Source organism: Cervus elaphus, chromosome 5 (assembly GCF_910594005.1).
Source record: "Cervus elaphus chromosome 5, mCerEla1.1, whole genome shotgun sequence".
In the NCBI taxonomy this organism is placed as follows: Eukaryota; Metazoa; Chordata; class Mammalia; order Artiodactyla; family Cervidae; genus Cervus; species Cervus elaphus.
In genome coordinates, this window is record NC_057819.1 from 111218940 (window position 1) to 111243334 (window position 24395).

The window sequence follows — 24395 nt, forward strand, 5'->3', positions numbered from 1 at the left end:
CGTTTCTTCTCCCTCCCTCCCTCCCTCTCTAGGTGCTAATCTTGTGTTCTGTGCCCGTATCCTCTTTGCTTGGCCAGCCTGGATCATCGTCTTTTCTGGGCTGGGCCAGCCCAAACTGTCTCCCTGAGACCGTCTCTCTCCCGCTGGCTGTCAGCGCCAACCCCAACCTCAGCCCTCCCGTACGCATCTGTAACCCAGCAAGAGGCAGAGGGTGCGCCCTGTCCGGAGCGCAGGGGGCGGAGCGAAGAGACGCCCCACCCTCCGCGTTCGACCCCGCCCCTCGGCCCCGCCCCTCCCGGGTCCCTGCCTGCGCCCCCAGCAGTGCCCTGGCCACAGAGCCGCCCCTGCAGCCCGATGAATGGAGTCGCCTTCTGCCTGGTCGGGATCCCGCCTCGCCCGGAGCCCCGGCCCCCCAAGGTGAGGGCGCTGATCCAGGAAAGGGGGCGGATCCAGGCGCTGCCGGGGAGGTAGCAGCAGGGCCGGGGTCGCGGCGTCCCCGCTCCGTGGGCACAGCCTGGGGCACACGGCGCGGGCACCGCGAGGCACGGCCGCAGGGGACATCCGCTGGTGGTCGGGAAGGGGGCTGGAGCGGGAGCTGCCCTGGGCAAAGGACGGGAAGGAGGAAGGTAGTCAGGGGGTCGGGACGCGCTCCGGGCTGCCGGGGCCAGGGGCACCGACCCGGGCAGCGGTGCCAGGCCCCCGGCGGCCGGGCAGCGAGGGCGGGAGGCCCGCGCCTTTTGTCCGGGTTTTTCAGGCGGGGCGCCTGCCGCCGTTTCCTCTGCCCAAGTTTTCGTTTTCCGTTGGCGAGGCCCCGGCACAGCTGGAGGGAGAGGGAGTGGGGGAGGGGGTTCCCAGAGCGGGATGTCCTTGGCCACTGTGGCTGGACACCCCCTCCGTGGGCCACACTCCCCTCCTGCCGGGCCGGACCACCCGACAAGCTGCCTGGCGCAGGTCCTCCGCCCCACTGGGTCCTGGGGAAGAGAAACAGGGCCGGGACCCCCGGTCCTTCAGGCGCAACTGCCCTCCCTTCTGCCCTCTCAGGCTGGCTGTGGGTGGGTCTGGGCACGGGGTGCCAGGGGCATTACTCAGCGCTGGACTGCTTTGCTTGGGTTCTTTCATCTGCCAGCTGCTGAGGCTGGGGAGGGGCCAGCAGGGGCCTTCGGGGCTCCATTGGGGCCATCCCTCTCCCTACCTCTGAGCCTGACTGCCCAGTTCTGCTGGAGCACCACCCCAAAACACAATTCCCCTCTTTCCAAGCTGAAGAGTTGAATACTGTTGGAGCTGGGGAAAAAGTTCTCTGGGGGGTCCAGGTTGGGATCAAGGCCTGGGCCGAGGTCTCTTGCTCTTTTATCCAGGCTGGAAGATTTAGGGCTATTCCTTCCCAACCATCCGCTCAGTGTTGAGCAGGGGTCTGGTGCTTTGGAATCTCTAAGCCTGGTGTGTTCCTCAGGAGCTGGATGTGTGCACAGTTCTCCCTTAATCTGCATCTCTATCCCAGACTCCCCCTCTACCTTTCAGCTAAAAGTGTTTCCTAATTACAAACTTGAATTTCAGGATGGACAGGGGATGGAAGTGGAGGTCATTATCCTTGAGTTCCTTGGATCGCCCCCTCCACACACACTCCACCACCTACTTCATCCCCACCCCCCCTACTATCTCCACCCCCAGCCCCACCCTGTGGCTCTGCTGGGGGTGGACGGCATTTGATCCCCTGGGGTTCTCCCCCTCTGCCAGGGCAACAACCCCATTCCTCAGAGTGGCCGCTCTCACTGGGATGCACTCATTGGCATGCAGTTTGAATCTCAGTTACATAACCAGTCATCTCACCTCCAAACACAGGCCAAAGGCTCCCAGCCCCAGACTCTTCTACTTGCTCAGAAAGTGTTTGGGTCCACCCTAGGTTTCAATGCATAAATCCTTCAGTGCTGGATATGAAGGCCTCAGAAGCCAAGCCCTGGGAGCAGGTAGGGTGGATATTAGCGGCTGAGACTATACAACAATGGTGCTGAATCTTCTGATGGGAGTCACGGCACAAGATGAAACTCTGAGGAGGGGGTAGTATTAGGAAGGTGGCTTTGGGACACCATGAAGAATGGGGCAGGCTTTTGAGGATCTCAGCTCAAGCAGAAAGGGACTGGACCCTGGGAAGAGGCCCTGTGTTTAGGCAGCCTGCATGGGGACCTCTGTGCCCCTGCCTCAGGCCAGCTCTGAGCTCATGGGCCAGGCAAGCAGGAGGCCTGACTGGCCCTCCATGGGTGCAGCATTTTGACCTAGAGCGGGGGATGAGGGAGGGTGCTGGAGAACAGAGAGTGCAGGAGTGGGCAGAGGCATTTATTGCTTCATCGTGTATTGCAGGGATACTTAAGGACTTCATGATGTATCAGATTAAAAGAGAGTCTACAAAGGAGAATGGAATAAGTTACCAAATGAAGGACTGCAGTTAGCTCTTTGGGAGAACTTCTAGGGAGAAGTTTATAAGCTGTAGCATCCCAGTCTATCCTGGAGCATCATGCAGGGAAATTTCCTCTGGTGTAGTGGGCTAGGTAGATTCCTATGATGTTGGATTCCAGTGTAAAAATCTGGACAGATTCATGGGAGATGCAAATATACTCAAATGAGCATATACATTAGTGCCTGAAAAAAAATGTGTTGTTAGGATGCCGAGTTGCTTTAATAGTAGAGCTGATAGCTAAGACATAGATAGCAATTTCTCTGGGCCAGGATTTATATGTTACCTCTTTCAGTCCTCACAAAACCACAGTGATGTGGGTACTATTATTTTATTATCCTCAGTTCTCAGTTGAAGACACTGAGGCATAGAGAACCAATAGTTTGGCCAAAATCACATTACTAACCAGTGGCAGAGCCAGGATAGGAACCCAGCAGTCTGGCTTAAGTTCATGATCTCACTCCACTACCCTACGTCTCATGACCTGACTTGTCTGCTGTTACTCCCACCCTGAATCTGGGTCTGTCTTGGATACAGGCCAAGATCAAGGTCAATCTCTTGCTGGATTGGAGCTTGATGGCTTGTCTTTCAGCTGAGACAGAAATGGGGACAAAGATGCCTCAGGACGGCCAAGCCTCAGGTGTCCATCTGTGTTTGGTGGGTGGAGAATTGGCTCATTTACTCCTCTAGCCCCCCATCCCACCCCATGCCAACCCACCGCACTTGGTCCGTGGCTTGGTTCATTGGTGTTTTCCTTCCAAAGGGGCGTCAGCTGTGCTCTGTCTTGCAGGGGTTCAAAGGTGAGATATTGGCTTGGTCAGGGGTTTGGACAAAGCCTGGTTTTAATTATCCTGCTCTCTCTCCCTCCCCAGAGAGAGCCATGAATAGGGCCTGTGGGAGCTGGCTCTGCCTTTCCCCTAGCACCCTCCACCCGCTTCAAACACCCGCCTTTAGATCCAGGCCCCCCTCTTTCATGTGAAATTGTGCCAGCTTGTCAGCAGGGCAGTGCCAGTCAGTACCAGGCTGGCATCTCCTCCTCACTGCCTCAGTGGGACAGCAGTCTGGGGTGGACTCTGGGGCCAGTTGAAATCTCTGTCGGGGTGGAGCTTGTCACCTGTCAGAGTGGGTCAGGACCAGAGGGCCCATCTTGTCCAGCAGTGGGGAGCCTGAGGCCAGAGAGTGGCCAGGGCCAGACAACCCGAGAGTGGTGGACGTGAACCCAGGGCGTTCTGACTCCCAGGCTCCCGGGCTGTGCCTTTCCCCACACAGTTCTGTCCTGGGCACCCCATTCCAGTGCAGGGTTCCAACACTGGGAGGGAAAAGGGAGGGCAGGGAGGAGCATGGACGAGTGGACAATGTGTCCTGTTCATCTCTGTGTCCCCAGTGGCCAGCACAGTGCCTGGCACAGAGCGGCCAGCCCTCCATAAATGTTTGTGAAATGCAGGCCGGGGAGCAGCCCCTCCCCTGGACCTCTAGGGTGCTCTGGGCCAGCTCTGCCCAGCATCGGGATGCTTGGTCTACACATCAGTCTCCCTGCCAGACTGGAGTTATTTGAGGGCAAGAAAAATAATCATGGCCACCACTTCCACGGGGGTGCACTGTCCCCATCCCATGTGACGGATGAAGACACTGACACAAAGAATTATATGGCCTCCTGAGGTCACCCAGCTAGTAAGCGGCAGAGCTAGGGAGTTTACCATGCTTATTCCAGGAGCCCCAGAGGTGCTGTGTTTATCTTAGTGTCCACAGAGCCTGGTACACGGCCAGAGCTCTGAGAATGTTTGTTGACTGACTGACTGACGACTGTGTGGAAAAAACCATGGAATCCTGTAGTCTAATCCTTTGGAAGTAACTGGGTTAGAGTCTTGGGAAGGTAGCCTAGAGGTGCATCATCTTATTCTCTGCTTCAGGACTGCCTGAGCCAAAGCTAGAGAGGAAAGGAAAGCTCACCCTGGGGACTTACCTGGAAGTCCAGTGGTTAGGATCCTGCACTCCCGACCCTGGACGGGAGCTAAGATCCTGCAAGTCGTGTGGCATGGCCAAAAAAAACAAAGCTCACCCACACCCTATCACATCTGCTCTCCAAGGCCATTGGGGGCCCCCAGCTTTCTGACTTCTCTCTTGCTCTCATTCCCTCCCTTCCTCCCCCAGAGTTCTAAGGGAGTGGTGCTAAGCAATGGGCAGGTGGGAAAAAGACTACAGGTTGGATTAAAGATATCTGTTCCCTTTTCATCTCTCTGGCCCTGAGATGTTCAGCCCAATGTACCATCTTGGTGGAGGATTCCTTTCCTTTCAAGTTGGAGGGTGGATGGAGTAGCAGGTTTGGGACAGGGGCTGTCACAACTACCAATTCTCCATCTCTCATGGGAAGGGGTGTTGGGTTTCCAGTCACCTCAAGTTGTAAACCTGAAGCCCAAGGCCACCTCCTCCGGCTTCCTCCAGCCTGTGTACCCCTAGTCAGCTGACTTCTTCCCCTTTGACTCCCTCTGTTCCCCAGGGACTGCTTTGAATTAGCATCAAACTGTCACTATCTGCAGGCCACACTTCATCTGCTGACAAAGGCTGGTGGGAGCTAACTAGGAAAAAAGAAGCGTGGGGAGTGTGATCTGCCTTCTAATATAGACAGGCCACACGGGAGATGAGAGCCCCAGGTCTGGCATGGCCTCTGGTGCACTGGGAGGCACCTTGGGTGTCTGGCCTTGCCTTTAGCCTGAGTGGGTTAAAATTTCAGCTTTACCCCTTATTAACTGTATGACCTTGGCCAACTCACTTAGTTGTTTTTAGTTTCCATTTTCTTTTTTTTTTTATTTTCGCTTTCTTATCCCTGAAATAATCCCTCAAAATTGTTGAAAGGATTAAATGAGGTAATACTTTACCAAGTGGCTGACATTTGATAATTGCAACTATTAGCTGAAACTGTTATTAAACAAACAATAATCAGTGGCTAGAAATGAGAATGATACACCTTGGGCTCCATAAAGAGAACCCTTTATGGTTGGAGTAATCGGAAGAGCTGTCCTTGGAGGTAATGAGGCCCCCATCAGTGGAGGTAAGCAAGCACAGGTTGGACTAGAGAGAATTCAGGCATTGGGTGAGGAGTCGACACAGAAAAACCTAAGGACCCTGCTTTGGGATCAGCACTGCATGGTATGAAATTAGAGGAGCAGGTGAGATGTGGTCCCCACTGTCAGGAACTGGGGAGAAGAGTGAGAGGTTGGCTGCTGTGGTTTGGGCTGTGAGGCACCTCTGATGAAAGGGAATCCTGAAAGGCTGCCTGGAGGAGGCCTGGGAGGATGTATGGTTCTGATGGGTGTGAGAAGCGGCCTGGGCAGGGCTTGGTGACTGAGGGGCAGTGAGGTGTCTGGACCGCGGACTCTGCAGTCAGCCCAAAGCTGCCTCCACATCCTGGCTGCCCAAAGGTATTGGGTGTATGGTGGGGGTGGAAAACAGGTAGTTCCCTGACCTCCCCACCCTCGAGACTTAGCTGGACGAGGGATCAGGACTCCCTGTGGCAAAGAGCTGGGGCCTGTAAGGAGCAGAACTGGGGAAAGAAAGACTTCTCATGCCAGTGCATTTGGGGGCGTCCGGGGGTCGGGGGAACAGTGGGGCCTTTGTCCCCGGCCACCGGGAATCTGGCCCAGCAGCCAGCCCTGGGTCTGGCTGGGCCCTCGGCAGGCAGGTCCTCTTTGAAGTGACCCTTTCAAAGCTCAGCCTGAATCCCTGGGAGGAGAGAACTGGGGCGGAGCACAGGGATGACAGACCCACAGCCAAGGATGGAAACAGACCCGGCGCTGGCCCCTTCGGGCCGGCAGGCTGGTGGGAGGTGTGTGGGCCGGAGGAATGTGGCCAGGCTGGGGGGACATGTGGGAGCCATGTGGAAGGACAGCCGCTCCAGGGTCTTGGCCGCCAAGTAGGGGTTAATTAGGGAAGGACAGAGTTCATTTTGTCCTGGTTTCCGACAGTCCCTAGCTTGATTTCTATCTGACTCTGGGCTCCTAAATCTGCAGCTTCTTCCTTTTTCATTTCCTCAAAGTGTGTGAGAGCTCCTTGGAAAGAGTTGGGTGTAGATGCAGGACTTAGAGGGTGTGTCTAAGAGCCCCCGAAAGGCTGGAAGGGGAGGCTGCAGTGCAGACCCCTGCCCTCCACCTCAGTTTCCATCATTCTCTGAAAGAGAGTGAGGGGCCAGGGAGAGACAACCCCCCAGAGAGGGAACATCTTTGTAAGTTTTAGCTGGATGGATATTAAAGGCCGCCCCCACCTCTGGGCCTAGAGAAAGTCCAAGGCCGAGGGTCTAGAAGCAGAGGGGAGGGGACAGGCAACAGTGGGAGGAAGAGGGAGGCTGGACGCCAGGTGAGAAGCAGCTTCAGGCTGCTTGCTCAGTCCTGACCCGAGGGGAGTGGACAAGAGCCCATGGTCTCCCCAGCTCTGACCTGCTGTGTTCCGTGAAAGGGAGGAAAGGAAGGGGGGAGTGTCTGTTGGTGGGTTGCTGAGCAGTGGACCGCGGAGCCTTCGGAGCCCAGGTGAGACCCCTCCCCGACCCTGAGGCTGTTTTCTGGTTCAGGCCCCTCCTCCCCATCTTCCCCTGGCATCACGCGGCACTCTGTACTTGGGAAGACACTTCTCAAGCTCCCTTTCCTCTTCTGAGGGTGTGGCCCCTGGTTCCTCCCCAAGAGAAGGGGAGGAGGGAGCTGAGCACCAGGCCGTGATGGGGGGTTGGGGGCAGCTGCGGGTGGCTCTGGTACTTTCCTGTATCTTGCACTGGCATCTGAAGGGCTGAGCCGTCATGAGCTCTAATGAAGCCTTGGCTCTGTGCCCCCCTCTGCCCTGCAGCACCTGGTGGGGGTGAGGGGATAAGGGGGCAGCTGAGGTTGGACCCACAGCCCAGGAGGGGATGGCATGTCTCCAAGAGGGGAGAGTGGGAGTCAGGCAACGGGGGTCACACAGCAAGGCCAGGATTGCTGGTGGGATGAGAAATGGGTCCCCCTCCCTGTCCCACTGGGACCTTTTCCTCCTCCAGTGGCTTCCAGGTGCTTAGATCCCCACAGTGCTAGGGAAAGCATTCTCTGAGACTGGGTGTGGCCCAGGGTGCTGAGGACATTCCCAGGCCTGGCTTGCCTGAGAGTGTCCCTCTCCCTAATTTCAGCCTGGGGCAGGAGAAGGACCTGATGCCAAGAACTGGAGGCTCAGTGCCTGGGAAAACCAGGCAGTGGCGAGATCTTAATGCAGACCAGACCGGACTTTGTTCATTTGGTGGCCGTTGCCTGTGCACTGTCTGTGTTCCAGGCTCTCTCTGTGGATGAATATGAAATAGCCCTGCCCTCAAGGGGTTCCTTGTCTGCTTCCCCATCAGCCAAAAGCTCCACTAAGGTTTTATAAGGGGTTCTGAGATGTGCATGTATACTATCCACCAGAGCAGACACCCCTTGCCACCCCAAAAAAATATTACCATGAAAACTGGCCTGATCTAACCAGAGAGACAGACCTATGGTAGATACAAATGATGTCTTCACTACGACATCATTTCGGTGTAAATGTGGTCACAAAAGTGGTGACGGGAGTTGAAAGATGGAAACAATGCCACTGGGTAGAATTGCTATAGGGATTGGTTAAAAACCAGTTGGTGAAAAAAAAAAAAACAAAAAAAAAACCAGTTGGTGATGTGATTAATCTCCTTTCTCTCATCTCCTCTTTCCAAATCTATTGTTGAGAATTCTTTGATGAAGCCTCTTTTGATCAATTTTCAAGGACTGTCATGAAGTGGTTGTACATTTACAAATAACAAGAACCAAGACCCTGAGAGGCTAAATTACTCCACCAAAGGTCATCTGGCATCCAAATTTAAATCTGGGTCTTTCTGAATTCTAAGGCTATTGTGTGTCATGGCTACTTTCCCTGACAAGAAAGAGTCTGGGAGCATAGTCCCCATCCTGGAAAGGTGGACACTTCTCCTTGCTGAGCCTTGAAGTCCAGGTAGGGGCTGGCATAATGAAGGAAAGTTGGTGGATGCAGGCGGCACGATTATGTCCTGCTTCTCTGTGACCCTGCATGCACAGGGGATCCCCCTGTCTCTGAGATTGCTCGTGAGTGGTATGGAGGACCCCAGGGCTCTGTCAATAAACGTGGGCTGAGTCCCTGCCCTGCTAAAGATGCTCCAGCTCTGAAGGGATGAAGTCTTCCCCAAGGAGGTGAGGCTTGCCAAGGCTTGAAAGATGCCTGCTGGGACAAGTGGGGTAGTGAAGAAGGGAGAGAAGGGCATTCTAGCCAGAAGGACCCAGCGTGAGCAAAGACAAGGAGGTATCAAACAGTCTGGCCTCTTACGGGGCCAGTGAGTGCAAGACTGAGAGCAAAGAGAGATTGAGGCTGTCAAGGCCAATGAGGGCCAGATCCTGGCCCTCTTCTCCATCTCATGGAGGATCCTTCATGCCGTGCTATGGAACTTGACTTGCTCCCATAGATACTGTGGAGCCATGGAGAGGTGTCAGGAAGTGGAGGCAGCAGACCAGGTGAGAGTTGATGAGGGCTGAATGTGGAACTGGAGACGGAGAGGACAGGATGCAAGTGGGGTGTGTCACCCTCCTCCCCTTCCCAGGAACATGCCATACCATCTCTTCCCCTTGACTGATAGAACTTCCTTGCCTTCTTCATTTCACAAACTCCTGTTTATCCTCAATGTCCAGTTCAAATATCCTTCTCTGTAAATCTGCCACACAAACACACACACACACACACACACACACACACACGTATCAGCCACCAATTCCTCAAATATACAGGGATTTCCTCCTCTGGGCACTAGACTTTAAGCCCCACGAGGGTAGGGACTTTGTCTTGTTCACTACTCTTATCTTCAGCTTCTAGACCTGGCCAAATTGAATGAATATTGTTGACTGATGAACTGAAAGTTACCATAGTACTTCACACTGCCTGGTAAAAACTACATAATAATAACAATAGGAGTACTGGTTGCAACTGACTTTTATTGAACATTTCAGTGTCAGGCACTGCTGTACTGAGCACTTTATACACATTTATCTCTTTAATGTGTACAACAATAAATAGAGTATCTCTGTTTTATAATGTGTACAATAGGAATAGAGTATCTCTATTTTATAAATGCAGACAGAAGCTCAGAGAGGTTAGTAACTAGTCCAAGGATACACAGCTAGGAAGTGTGACCAAGTTGGGATTCAAAGCCAGATTCTTCTGAATCTTGTTTAGGAATGTTTAAACACTATGCTCTGCGGCCTTTAAATTTTCTCTCATGTCTGTCTCTTCATAAAATCAGGAGCTGTTTTATTAATGAAAAAAAAATCCTTTGTGGACTACTGAACTAAGATTTATCAAAAAACTCCTATGTGCTAGGCATTCCACACTGAGCCCTCTCAGGGACCTCATTCACAGCTGAGGCTTGGAGAGGGAAGAGACTTGACTGGGGTCACACAGCTAGGACCTGATCTTAGGTCTCTTGGACTCCTCGCCCTTGGGGACACCTAGTCAATCATGCCAGAATGAAAGAAAGAGGAGCCAGGCTCTGAGGTTGACTGAATCTTTTGGGGGCACACAAGGGGTTGCTCTGGGTGGGGGACTGAGTCTCCTGCTCCTGGCCCAGTGTGCTCCCCACTTTGGTCATTGATGAGAAAAGGGGAGGCCAGGGTGGGCTCTTGTAATTTTCCAAAAGCCCAGCTGTCAGACATATGAGCTCCAAGGAGGAGAGGCTGACCTGGCCCTGGGGTGAGCAGGGAATGGTATCTCAACCGCAGCACCTTACCAAGGCCTTGACAGAACTGGTTGAAATGAAGTCACTCAGGCGTGTCCGACTCTTTGCCATCCCATGGACTGTAGCCCACCAGGCTCCTCGGTCCATGGGATTTTCAGGCATGAATACAGGAGTGGGTTGCCATTTCCTTCTCCAGGGCATCGGGAATTCCCGACCCAGGGATCGAACCCAGGTCTCCCACATTGTAGGCAGACGCTTTACCGTCTGAGCTACCAGGGAAGCCCTGAACTGGTTGAGAGGTTGCACATATCACTGCGACTCATCCAAGGGGTGACCCGAAGTGCCACTGGGGAACCGCGACGGCCGGGGCAAAAACAAGTGTGAGCAGGGGCCCAGCGCGATGCTAGAGCCCATTCGGAGCACCCTTCCGGAAGGGCAGAGACCCACCAATCAGATAAGCCAACTGCTCTCTATTTGCATTTCATCTGCGTGACCACACCTCTTCGATCCTGCCACTCAGCCTCCGCCCCCAAGCGTGACTCCTTGGCCTCCGCCCCATTTCGGGACCTTATGCAGGGCTGGGCTCGGGGGATGCGGGCGTGAAGGGCCGACCTGGGAGGCCAGCGTGACCGCCCTATTCATAGCTCAGGGGCTGGCGTAGTTCGCATACTTGGCGTTACTCACGTCTGGCTGGTCCGAGGTTGCCACCCTCTGCGCTCCTCCTTCCCACCACTCTTCTTTCCTCTCCTCGAACTTCTCCCTGTGTCTCCTCCGCCACTTTCCATCTCTGTTTTCCTGAAGTCTGGGGGTAGCCGAACCCTCGGGAGGAAACTGAGGCCCAGAGAGGGGGCGTGTCTCTCAGCCGGGCCTCAAGGGAGAAACGTAGTAATGAGGCCTGTGATGAGGTGGCTGAGAGCCTGGACTCTGCCGGCAGACAGACCTGGGCTTGAATCTGAGCTGCTGCTAGCCGTGGTTCCCTGGCAAGTCCCGTAGCTTGCAGTCCGGGAAGCTTTTCAGAAACAGTCAAGCTGAGACCTGGAGGGTAAGGGAGAAGTTAAAGGAAGGTGGGGGAGGGAAAGACAAATGTTAAATTCCAGGGAGCGAGAGCTGTGGGTGTGGTGGGCCAGCACTGAGTGGACAAGGGCTTGGCCAGCTGGGGTAAGGGGTCAGTGGACCCTGTAAAAGAGACGAAGCAGCTTCCATTTTCTCCCTACCCCTGACTCTTTTCGTCCAGCACCCCCACTTTCTGGATCTGGTTCCTACTGAGGAAGGAGTTGGGGTGGGGTGTACAAGAAGATGGACAAAGATCTGAAGCAGCCTCTGCCCCAGACAGACCTTTCCTGGGAATGGGAGTTTGCCAACCATCCACCCTCTCTGAGGAGAGGCTCACTCATTCCTGAACATTCAGAAACAAGTGTGCTGAGCATCCACGTTGGGCCAGAAGCTGACACGGTCCCAGCCTTCTAGAACCTGCAGCCCCAGGGGGGAGATGTTGGTCAAAATAACCTCATAAATATATAGGCACCATCTCGAGAGTACTGTGAGATCTGACCTGGTCCGGGGGCCAGAGGAGGTGTCTCTGGGGAGTGACTCTTTTGCTGAGAACTGCAGAGTGGGTTGGAACTAATTAGGGTGTGGGTTGATGAGGCAGGGAGGGAGCTGGGGAAGAGGGAACAGCATTCCAGAAACAGCATGTGCAAAGGGCCTGAGGCTGGAAGGGTGCCTAGTCTTCAAAGGAACTGGAGGGAGGCCAGGGTAACCAGAGCACAGAGGAAGGGGGTGTGCTGGGCTTGGAACCCAGAGGCTCATTGCACAGGGCCTGGTGGTCCTCCTATTAAAACAATGCATGCGGACTGTCAGGGGCCAGAGGAGTGATGGAGACTTGAGTAGAGTGGTGGACATGGTGAAGTGGGTGGACTCAGGAGACGTTTGGGAAACAGAGTCCACTCTCGGATGGTGGGATGTAGGGCCGGGGCTATAACCCCTCCCACTTATCGGTTCCCAGGATGCTTCCCAGCAACTTTGTCAGACTGCTATACCTACCTTTGTTTTGTAACTGAAGAAACAAGAAAACCTGTGTGAACTCGAGGACACAGCCAGAAAAGGACTAGAGTCAAAACCGTTGGCCAGTGTGACCCTTTCTCCAGGTCAGCTTTCTCAAGTCTCCTCGCAAGCCTTCTGTCCCACGCCCTTAGGTGCCCTATGGTTTAGCTCAGCACCAGACTGGGTGGGGGGCCCAAGAGGCCAAGGTGGTGTGTGGGTGTGTATCTCACTTATCCTAAGAAGCTGCTCTGCTGTTAAATGAGGTAATGCATGTGAAGTGTGCCTGTCTTATAGCAAGGGCTCAACAAATATTAATTACTGCTGCGGCTGTCACAGTGTCCCCAAGTGCAGAGCCCAGCACCTGATGAGGGGGAGGATCTGGGGCTGAAAGCAATGCCGTCTGTCCCTTCCAGACCACAGAGCCCAGCCCAGAAACCATCGCGGCTCCCTCCTGGGCAGAAGCCAGGGGAGGTTGTTTGTCCCTGCAGAGCCACCGTCCCCTCCACCCTTCCAGCTGCCTCGGGGGCAGCATGGGCTGGATTAGGGAGAGGTTCAGCTCTTATGCTGGGCGCTGGGCGTAGGATGACCTGGTTGAGCAGGACCTGGGCTGAGGGGGTGGGTGGTTTCAGGGGTGGAGCTGAGAACCTCTCCCTGTAGGGAGCCCCATGTGCCCTTGGGGAGACTTTCAGAATCTGCTGAGACCTGCCCTGGGAGGGGATGTGGTCTCAGCTTGACTTGGACTGAGTGCTCCCCTGAAAGAAACCAGTGGGTGCACCTGTTGTCTGCCCAGGTGGTCAGACAATGGGAAGAACTTCTGGAGAGAGGTGTGGGGGACCACAGGAAGAGCCACGCCCAGGGTTCTCTCCCAGTCTCCTCTGAAATGAGCTTTTCAGTGTGGAGTCATAGAACGGATATGATGACTTTGGGGAAGAGTCATTGCAGGCATCCTCTGGCCTTCAGGAATGGCTGCCCCTAACACGATCTGGTCTGAGAAAGGGCTCTGGCCTCTCTCCAGGCCTCCTTGGCCAACCAAAGCGAGACCCTTCCTAAGGGTCCACAGTCTCTCTGTCCTTCTGCTTCTCTGTCTGACCCTGGGGAGTCTGACCCTGGGGCCTGGTTAGGGGCCTGGACAATGCAACGGGCAAGGGGAGTGTGGGGAGTGAGCGCACCCTGCCCACTCTGGGCTGCGAAAGGAGATAAGTGTGCCAGACCTGGGCCAGCAGGGGGCTCTGCCGCATGCGGGACCTGCCTGCGTCTCTGCCAAGTCTGCATCCTTCAGCGTGCAGGCGTGGTTTTCTTGGAGTGTGTGCCTGAGAGAGCATGGGAGAACAGGGATTTGCCTCTCTGTGCACACCCTGGTGTGTGTGTACATGTTACAAGTGTGTAACCATATGTATGTAGGTTTGGGAAAGACGTGTGTGTTGACGGGAGGGTCGGACCTCAGGGGATCAGGAGCCCCATACTCAGCCTGACTTTGCTAGAAAAGCTGTTCCAAGGTCCTGGCACCTTGGAATGTGGCATTTCAAGACATCGCATCCGTATGTCTGGCCTCCGATCGATGGTAAGTGAAAGCGTTAGTTGCTTAGTTGTGTACAATTCTTTGTGACACTGTGGACTATAGCCCGCCAGGCTCCTCTGTCCATGGAATTCTCCAGGCAAGAATACTGGAGTGGGTTGCGATTTCCTTCTCCAATGGATCTTCCCAACCCAGGGATCGAACCTGGCTCCCCCGTATTGCAGGTAGATTCTTTACCGTCTGAGCCACCAGTGAGGCCTGATATATGGTAGGTCCTCATCAACGCCAAGGATCTATTGTGTGCGAGGTTCAGACTCCCCTGGGCCTGAGAACTCCCCCTGCACGGGGACTACTAGGGCCCCAGAGATGACAATGGGGGTTCTGAGAGGACACAATGGAAAGGGATGGGAGGGAAAGGTTCTCCCCGCAAGAGGTGCCCAGCTGTCCTAGGCATCCACTGTGGGCAGGGCCTGCTCCTGGGCCCCACTGGAGGACCCGTTCATTTGTTCTATTTTCTTTCAACAATATATATATATTTAATTTGAATTCTGACTTTGCCATTTTCTTGGTGTGTGCTAAAATATAGGCAGCTCAAAATTGATCATTTTTAAGTGTACGGTTCAGTGGCATTAAATCCATCCACATCGTTGTGCAACCGTCACCACCACAAACCTCCAGAACCTTTTCATCTTCCCAAACTGAAACTCTGTACCCACTAAATGATAACTTACAGTCCCCTTTCCCCCAGCCCTTGGTAGTCACCATTCTATTTCCTGCCTCTGTGAATCTAGGTATCTCATATAAGCAGAATCATACAATATTTGTCTTTCTTTTTTAAAGCAGTGTTGTCTCTCTCTCACTTTTTTTTTTTTTTTTTTTTTACTTTTTGACCATACCACATGGCATGTGGGATCTTAGTTCCCAGAGCAGGGATCACATCCGTGCCCCTTGCAGTGAAAGCGTGGAGCCCTAACCGCTGGATCACCAGGGAAGCTCCAATACTGGTCTTTTTGATCTGGCTTATTTCACTTAGCATAATGTCTTCACAGACCGGGTTATTGTAGCTCAGACGGTAAAGAATCTGCATACAAAGTAGGAGACCCTGGTTCCATCCGGGGTGGGGAAGACCCCCTGGAGAAGAAAGTGGCAACTTACTCCAGTGTTCTTGCCTGGAGAATTCCATTGACAGAGAAGCCTGGTGGACTACAGTCCATGGGGTCACAGACACGATTGAGTGACTTTCACTTTCAATTCACAATGTCTTCACAGATCATCCATATTGTGGCATATGTCAGAATTTAAGACAATAAAATTCCATTGTGTGTATCTATATATATATATATATATACATATATATATATCACATTTTGTTTATCCAGTTCATCTATAATGGGTTGTTTCCACCTTTCCATAAAGGGAATCTTTATGAAATATGCTGCTGTGAACATCATTGTACAAATTTTGAGTCCCTGCTTTCACTTCTTTTGGGTACACGGCCAGATGTGGAATTGTTGGGTCATATCGTAATTCTATGTTTAATTTTTTTTAGTAACCACCATATTGTTTTCTACTATTTTAAAAATTGGAATATAATTGCTTTACAATGTGTCGATCTTTGATGAACAATAACGGAAGTCAGGCATAGATATACATACAGCCCCTTCCTCTTGAGCCTCCCTCCCACCGCCCCCATCCCATGCCTCTGGGTCATCACAGAGCACTGGACCTGGGCTGCCTGTGTTTTACAGCAGCTTCCTGCTAGCTATCTGTTTGACACACGGTAGTGTCAATGCCACCCTCTCAATTCATCCCCCTCCTCTACTTCACCTTCTATGTCCACAAGTCCGGGCTCTGCAAATGCAAATAAACCATTTTGCATTCCTACCAGCAAAGGGAATTTGCTGGTGGAATCCAGCAAAAGGAATCCCACCACAAGAGTTTGAATTTCTCCACATTCTCACCATCGGCAAATACTTTTTCAGAGCCTACTACAGACAAAGCACTCTAGCCATACAAATACATTTCTGAAAACGTAGTTTCCTTAGGAAACTCTCAATCTTGTGAGAGAGACTCAGGCCAGGCCCTGGAACACTGTCCAATCTGAGGGAAGGACGCAGGGCTTGACTGCTGAGAAGAGACTCTGGACTAACATGGGGCAGAACAACAACAAGCCTGCTCTCAAGGAGCCCAATCTGATGGAGAAAGCATGGCTTCTTCCTTCTGACGAGTCTCCAGACAGACCCTGAGACCAGAATGGCTACCGAAAGGGCATGCCCTGAGACAGTCGAGGGGCTGCTGAGTGAAGTAAATCAGGGGTTGAGAGGGCCCGTGGGGCGCCGTGGCCCACGCTGGGGCCACGGTTGCCTGGGCGATGGCCCTGCTGTTTACTTTGTGGCTGGCTCCAGACTCACCCTGCTCTGTAAGTGCTCATTTCCCACCATGAGGAAAGACCCCTCCCTCTGGTGTCCCTAAGGAGGGAACTGACTGTCCTGCTGGGAGGAGGCCCTGCCAGCCTGGCATCTTCACCATGCTCCTTGTCTGCTGGGAGCAGGCTCACTGCTGGGGTCTCGTGTTGGCCGCCCCTTCCTCATTCCCAAAGGGCCTACAGACAAGGCTCAGGGCCTGAGGAAGTTCTGCTACAAAAGTGGGGGGCTCCTGATGATTCCTCCCTGCTTATAAGGGGGAGGTGGGGCACGAAGGGGGCTGGCAGTGGAGATGATGGTGATGCCCACGTGACTAGGTTCACGTGGGTCTGTACAGATCTCCTTGAGCATCTGTACATGTCACTGTGTTTTTGTGTATGTGGGGCTGAGCTGTTTGTCTGAATGTGAGTGTGGTTGGGTGTGTGAGAGTGTGAATATCCAAAAGATGCTGAAAACATCTTGCACTGACCTTGAGGGCAAGTGAAACAAATCAGAGAAAGACAGATACTGTAAGTATGATTTCACTTATATGTGGAATCTAAAAAGAACCCTCCCCCCAAACAAAAAGAAAAAACCAAACCAGGTTCACAGACTGATGGTTGCCAGAAGTGGGGGGTGGGTGAAATGGGTGGAAGGAGTCAAAAAGTAAAGTCCTGGGAATGTCATGTATAGCATGGTGACCATAGTTAATAATAGAGTATTACATGCTTGCAAGTTGCTAAGAGAGTGGATCTGAAAAGTTCTCATCACAGGAAAAAAAAATCTGCAAAGTGTGGTAACATGTTTAACTAGACTTGTAGTGATCACTTCAAAATATATGTGAATATCCAGTATGTGAATAGCCATCCAATCATGCTATACACCTGAAACTAATATAATGTTACACGTCAGTTATACCTCAATAAAAAAACCTTTTAAAAGAAAAAGCAACAAACAAAAGCTTGCATTTATTGAATTCCTACTCAGGACTTCCTTTAATTGACTTAATTCTCCCAACAACCTATGAGGTGGAACTTAAGTGTCATTCCCTTTTTATTGGTGAGGAGCTGAGGCTCAAAGAGATTAAGTAATTTGCCCAAGGTCTCACAGCCAGGAAGTAGTAGAGACAGGACACAGGCCCAGAAGTTCTGGACTCCAGAGGAACCTGGAGTCCACGTGCTAAGCCCAAGCCACACTGCCACTGGAAGAACTAGGGGATTCGGTGCTGCTTGAGACTGTCAGTCTCTCCTGGATTTCTGGCATCACAAGTGCTTCCTCCTCCCTTTTCTCTCACCTTCCCTTCCCCCAGCCACCCTCGGGCCCAGTTTCAGAGTAGGAGAGGAGTGTCACCACACCCCTACTCAGGGCAAGACTGACCCTGGATAGGGAGAGACCCTCTGAGCCACCCCTGCAACTGCCTGCAGGCTAGACCCGAGTATGGGGTCCTCAGGTTCCCAGTGACGCGGGGTTATCTGCACATTGAGGAATGTTGGGGAGACCCGGCCTGCCTGGCCGGCTCATCAGCTTCGCCTGTTGGGGCACGTCAGGCTGCACACAAGCGGTGCTGAGAAGCAGGCATCCGAGTGGGGCAGAAGGGTGGAGGAGGAGGGAGGGGGCGGCCGCCCTTGAGCGAGGAGACTGGGGCAGGGGTCAGAGGCCCAGGCGTGGGCGGGCGGGCATGCCTTGGTATCACATTGCCTGCATGCCTGGGATGGACCGGCTGGCAGAGGATTTGCTCTGTCTGTATGTGAGGTTGTGGGGTGGTTATGGTGATACCGACCAGGTTCTTGGCCTTCCCCAATCAATAAAAATTGACTAGAAGCCAGACAAGAAATTCAGGCAAGGCCTTATTGGGGCCCCTGCTGCAGCAGGGTCTAGAGAGAACAAACAAGTTCCCTTGCTTGCTGCGACCCGAGGAAGGGGCAGGCTTGTTCCTTATATGGGGGGAGGAGTCAGGCTGGAGGGGTGTCTTAGGTATTTTGCCTACCCCTCTGGTGGTGTTGAGTATCGAGAACATTCGCAATACCCTTATTTTTCTCCCCAACTCCTGCTTTTCTTCTGGGCTCTTCAAAAGTGGCAGTTGGGTTTTTTGGTCTCTTTGTATCTTTAGTCCATAATTTTGCCCCAACTGTGAATGTGTACAGTTATTTTTAGTCCCATATAGTTTCTTTGCATTTTGTTGCTGGAGGAGAGTTTTGTCCAGGGGTGAGCACTGCAGCAAAGGGTCCCAGGTCCCAGCCTGTGTCAATGGGTCCCAGTTTGGTCATGTGCAGTGGGCGTGTGGAACCAGTAAGACCTTTGGAAATTCCGCATGACTCTCTTGGGGTGGTTGCATTGCTTGTCTCATGGTTTGGAACCTGTGTTCTGGGAGGAGGCAGTAAGCAAGCCAGAGGAAGAAAAAGCCGGTGAACTGACCCAGAGACCCTCCCTCTCACTTCCTGAACCACAGGCCTTTCAGCAGTATCCGTTCCCTCCTTCTCCTCTCACCTGACCCTTGGGCCCCAGGACGCTCTCCTCTCCCCAGCTCCCAGTTGTCAGGCTGGCCCCTGCAGCCTTCCGCTCCACCAGCCCCGTCCACCCTCTGGTTCAAAGGCTAACCTGGGAGGCCCCGAATGCCACCCTCAAACAAGCTGTCCCCTTCTAGAGAGAAGAGGCCCTGAATCCCTGACACAGGGGCTCCTTTGGTGTGTGTGTGGGGTGTCTCTGTTGGTGGGGGTGAAGGCAGCTGGCTTGGGCCTGAATCTAGAGCTGGAGACCCCTGAAGATTTCAGGAGCTTATAGCACTGTAAGTGCCCTGAGGGTGAGGTATGCATTTGTCTTATCTTCCTAAGGTGTCCCAGCCCCCAGAATAGCACCTGGCCCTCAGCAGGCACTCAAGTTCCTCAATAGATAAATAAGGGGAAAATGGAAAGAGATTTGAGTCAGTTAGAATCCTGGGATGGTCCCAGCTTAGTAAAAGTGAGCCTTGAATCAGTCATTTGTCCTCTTTGAGCCTCAGTTCCTGCATCTGAAAAATGGGTATAAAAATAATTTCACATATCCAGTTCTTAGGGTAAGGATCAAATGAGATAAAGTGAAAGTACTTGTAAACAGTAAAGGATGAGCTCATCTGGCGAGAGGAAGACTGGATGCCCTCACTTTGGGAGTGTAGTCCCCAAGCCCTCCCCAGGGACCTTCAGGAAGATAAGGTTGAATGGATTTTGCAAGCTGGTCAAACTAGAGGATGATGGGAGAGACTGCTCAGCGGGGTAATTCCTGATTTGGGGGGAGGAAGCCGGGAGGGTGTAGGGGAGGACTCACACCAGGCAGGAAGGCTTGGAATAGAATCTCAGCTACGCCTGGTATTTCCCAGCCCTTGGCCCCCTCCCTGACTGCACTCTGGGGCCCACCCCACATTCCTTTCCCAAAGGAAATGGGGGAGGTGGCTGAGAGGCTCCCCAGGCCTGGAGGATCATTTATTCAAACTGTGTATAGGTTTCTAGGCCCTGCTGTATGTACCCTGCACCTGCCATCCCTACAGAGGAAGCTGAGGTGGAGAGGGTGGGGTGGGGAAGGTGTCAGTTTGTGTTGGAGGAGGCTGTTACCTGCTTTTGGGGGCCTTGTTGCCCCTGCCAGGAGATGGGTGTCACAGATGGCCTATATTTCCCAGGTCTCTGCAGCCCTGCACACAGAAGCCTGGTGCTGCTTATCCACCTCGCTGCTCCCCGCAGCCCTCAGAAGCCTCACCAGTTTCCAGGGAGGGAGGTGGGTTCTTATCTGGACACACAGACACATCAGCACCTGTTGGCCATGAGGGACTCCATGGGGTACGAGAGGGGAGAGTGAGTCCATTTTCTGAGAACCAGCGACCAGACTTGCAGCAAGAGGAAAGGAAACCAGGCAGCTGGAGGGACTGACTGGCGGCCTTCTGGGGAAGCAGGTCAGGCTTTGAGTCAGGACATCCCTATGGTCACAGCCCTTCATTTGGGGTGGCAGAGCCTGAGGACATCTGGGCAGTGCTTCCAGGTGGTCTGAGGCCCTGGCTTTTGGAGGGCATGACAAAGGCATGAGTGGTCCTGACCCAGAAGCCTTGCTTTTCTAATGATGGGGAGCTTGCTGATGGAGATGCCAGGAGTCCTGCTCCCCCTGACCATGGATGGTCCTTTCCAGCTCTGCCCCAAGCCCTCCTGACTCAGCGCTGATGGCAGCCTCCCTCTTCCCGTCTGGCTTCCGCCAGGGAGGGGGTGGGGGTCTGGCTCCTGCACTGGGGGCCCAGCTAGCAGCAAACAGGAAACAGGAGAACAAAACCGCTCCCGGCCCCACACGCCTCACCCTCACCCTTCCTCCTCCCTCCCTCGCTCCTGCCCACCCTCACCGTCCTTTATTTCTCCTCCCTCTGCCCCTTGGTTTCGCCTCCTCTCTGTGCCCCTCTGTCTCTCTCCTCTACCTCCCACATGATCATCCATCCTGGCCTGTCCTTTCCTGGGACAGCAGGTGATGGGGATAAGGGAGGGAAGGGATGCTGGTTCTTCTGCCTGGTTCTCCCATCTGGTGGCTTCCCCCGCAAGGGCCCAACCCTATGACTCTTCCTCCCTGACTCCTAGATTTGAGAGAAGAGTTTGGCTGGATCTGTTCCCCGCTGCCCTCAGCCCTCCTTCCCTGGTGTTGGCTAGAGTTTAGGTGTAAGATCAAAGTCGGAATGAAGGGCTCCGGACTTGGAGTCTCAGTGCCATCCTCACAGACTGGGTGCTCTTGGGTTTCTGCTGTTTCCTTCTCTGAAAACTGGGTCAGGGCAGTGGCCCCAGGCCCCAGTGGGCCGCTGTGTGGGGCAAACACACGGTGAACAGTCAAGTGTATAGAATTGGTGGTGGCGACAACACACCTACCAGCCAAGGCCTCTGCCGGCCCCACCCGGGAAGGGGCCTGGGAAGAGAGAGAGCAGGAAGGGGCGGAGGACAGGGTCTGCCATGACTCCGGCTTCCTGTCTGACTCACGTGCTGGGGGTGAAGTGGGGGCCAGCTTGGAGCCCATTGTTGGCTTGTGGTGTCCCCTCTGGGTCGAGCTAATGGGCAGGGGGTCCTGGGGAAGAGGGGCGGTTACGTGTTCCCATGGCTGGTGGTGGGAAGTGTACAACATGACTGTGAAATGGGGTGGTATGAGAGAGAGCTGCTTTCTGTGCAGGGCAGTGTGTGTGTGAGAGAGAGAGAGAGACACAGAGAGAGAGAGAGAGAGAGAGAGAGGGAGAAAGAGAGACCTGAGGGGGCACAGCAGCAATGCATTGAGTGTCTGTGCTGAGTAGTGTGTACAAGTCCTATAGGTGTGTGCTGTTGTGGGTTTTGTGGGTCTCCCTGTGGGGGTTGTGTGTGTGGGTAGGTATGGGTGGGTAGGAGGGGGCCTGGTGTGCTTTTAAGGGCACAGTGGATATGCTTGCAAATGTGTCTCAGTGGGGGGTGGGGGCCATTATACCCATGGGAGGGTGTCCAAAGCATGTGTGCATAAAGAAGGGTGTCCATGCACACCATGTGTATGCGGGGTGTAGTGTGTTTGTGTGTGTGATTCTGTGGGGTATGTGGACATAGGGAGAAGGAGTGCACCTGTGGGGGGAGGGTGTGGGATGCCGGGATGTGTGTGTGGTGAGGTGGGTTGGGTGTGTGTTTACATGTGTACCCATGCGAGTGTATATTTCTCTGGGGCGCAGCAAGATGCGTGAGCTTTGTACTGGAAGGAGTAGAGCGTGTGCGGGCGGGTACGGAGAGTTTTCCTGCGAGTGGGGTGTGTGCGTGAGTGTGTGTGTGCATGCACGCGCGCCTGCACGGGGTGTGCAGTGTGTGACTGCGGGGGCACTGCGCAGGGCCTCTCCTGTGTGGGTGTGTGTGTGGGATGGGGCGGCCGCGGACAGGGGCCGCCCCGGAGGGGGAGGCGTCTGCCCTGGGCGACTCGCCGGTGTGTCCGGGTTCAGGCGCCCTCGGCGGAGAGGCGTGGGAGGTGCGGAGCCGCTACAGCCGTCCTGCCTCCGTCCGCGCGGGCCGTCCGTCCCCTCGGGGCCCCAGGGCCCCGGGCCCGCGGCTCCGGGGGGCGGGCGGGGACCCCCGGGGCCCGCCCGCCGCCGCCGAGGGGACCGAGGACGCCGCCCGCCGGGCGCCGAGGAGCGGCCGCCGGCCCCCGCGCGGCGCGCCGGGCTCCGGAAGACGGGCCCGCGGTGCGCTGGGGCCGGGGCGGCGGCCGGCCCCGGGGGCCCCCGCCAGCCGCGGCTCTCGTGGGCAGCGCGGTGTGGCGCGTGGAGCGCGCGGGGGCCGGGGGCTGGCGCTGGGAGCGCGCCGTCGGCGTGGACTGCAGCGCCCCGGAGCCGCGCTGCCTCTGGCTGCCCTGCCTCAGCCACAGCGACCGCCGCGCGCCGGGGGCGCGTCTGGCCAGGGTGAGCGCCGCGCGGGCCAGCGGGGCCGGGGGCTGAAGCGGGGCAGGGTGGATGGGACCGGGTCACCAACAACTCCCTGCGATCCTTGAGCTGTGTGCGCCGCCCAGTCTTCCGGGACCCATGCCCCGGAGTAGGGAGGGAGTGAGGAGCTGGAGAGATGCAGGTGAGGGCGGCAGAGTGGTGGCTGAGACCTTTTCTGGGGGTGCCGGATGACAACCCCCAGTCTGGTGGTGGCCTGCAGTGGGCTCAAGCCTCTTGGTTTACAGGTGGCAGAAAGATGGAAGGGACCGGGGTTGTTTGAAGAGATGCCAGGTTATGGAATTCTGGAGAGTTCGGGCTGACAGTGATCCTGAGTCAGAACTCTGTCCTCTCCCTGGCAGGGGACCTGGGCACAGAGACACCCAGGGTTTTCAAACAGGCCAAGGAGGTAATGAGTGACCTCAGGGTGAGGACTGATACGGCTGGGGGGTGGGGGGTGGGGACAGTGTTTCTGAGGTCCGAGATCCACCAGGCTGGCAGGGTGTGAGTCACAGTGGGCGCCGTGCCCAGCATGAACGCTGTGCTCCCCGCAATGACCTCTTTATGCTCCTGGGGGAGGGGAGGAGCCGGACTCCTGGGTTCTAGCTCCTGGGGTTGCCAGCCCATCACATGTCCAGGTCTGTCTGATTTGCGGCCCTGGGGCCACCTGCCCTTCTCCCACCATCAGTGGGAATTTCTGGATGTCTCTCCTGACCTCAGGGTGGGAGCGTTTGGAAGTGGATCTGGGCTAGGGGCATTACTTGGTGATGTCTCTGTGTCCCCCGAGCCTCCCTCTCCCCTTCCTCTCGTCTCTGTACCTACCTCAGATAGCACAGCTGGGGATGTGTGTGTGAGCTGTGCCTCAGTCTAATCACTTTCCACTGCTGATCCCTTCTCTGTTTCTTCATCTGTCACCTCCCTCCCCCTCAAGATGAGAGCAAGACCCAGCACTGTCCCGGATGGGAGGAGAGCAGAGGAAACATGCATGTGTAATAGCATGAAGGACTGAGGTTAAAGCTAAGGAAGAACTTCCCACAGGAGGGCCGCCAAATCTGGTCATTGATGGGGGCTGCAGTGTCTCCTCTTCAGGCAGGGCTGTGGTTACTGTGGCAGGGGGATTACCACACTGACATTCTCAGGCGCCTAGTTGGCAGGGATGGGGGAAGGGGCCTTGGAAGGAAGGAAAAGAGGAAAGGGAGAGGCAGAGATAAGGGAGGGAGCGCCAGTGGTGCCTGGGTGAGGAGAGGACCATAGAGAGAAAGGCATGCCTACTGCCCTTGATGACAGGCCCCTCCTCCCCGGGGAGTGGCACCCCCAGGCAGCTGGCAGCTCCAGGCAGGATGTGTGCTGGGGGAGGGGCGGGGGGCGTGCGGGGACCTGTCCCAGCCACTTCTCATCACTGGGGCAGCTGGTGGCTTAAACCTTAATCCAGGACACCAGCAAAACAATAGGCCGTGCACACAGCCTCAGCTCAGAGCCCGGGTGGAGGACGTGCAGCAGACGCACTCCACGCTGGGCAGGAGCAGGGGTGTTGGTAGGAGGGGGCAGGGGAGGGTCCCCAGAGGCCCTCTTCTCTTCCTCATCTGTTCCTTGCCAGATCAGCAGAGATAGGAAATCCAGGGGATTTCAGATCTCAGCAGAATTCCCAGAGAATTTTCTCTTCTGGGCTCCTCAGACCCCCGTGGGGGTGTGGGGCTCAGTGGGAGTGTCCAGGCTATAACCACAAGTGGAAGGAGCTGAGGGGGCATCATTGGACCTTCCGCCTGATGCCAGAAAAGCAGCTGAGGCATCCTACAGCCTCCCTGATGGGGGTCATCCAGCTTTCACTTGGGCCCTTGTGAGGACAGAGAGTTCAC

At 54.8% G+C, this 24395-nt stretch overlaps 1 protein-coding gene across 1 annotated transcript in view; it reads left to right on the plus strand.

Moving 5' to 3' along the window:
- The first annotated feature begins 277 nt into the window (after positions 1-277).
- Positions 278-24395, plus strand: part of ARHGAP23 (Rho GTPase activating protein 23) — a 74131-nt gene continuing 50013 nt past the window's right edge. The window contains 1 exon segment of the mRNA XM_043904357.1: positions 278-417. Within this exon segment, the coding sequence (XP_043760292.1) occupies positions 355-417 (63 nt within the window). The 5' untranslated portion in view covers positions 278-354.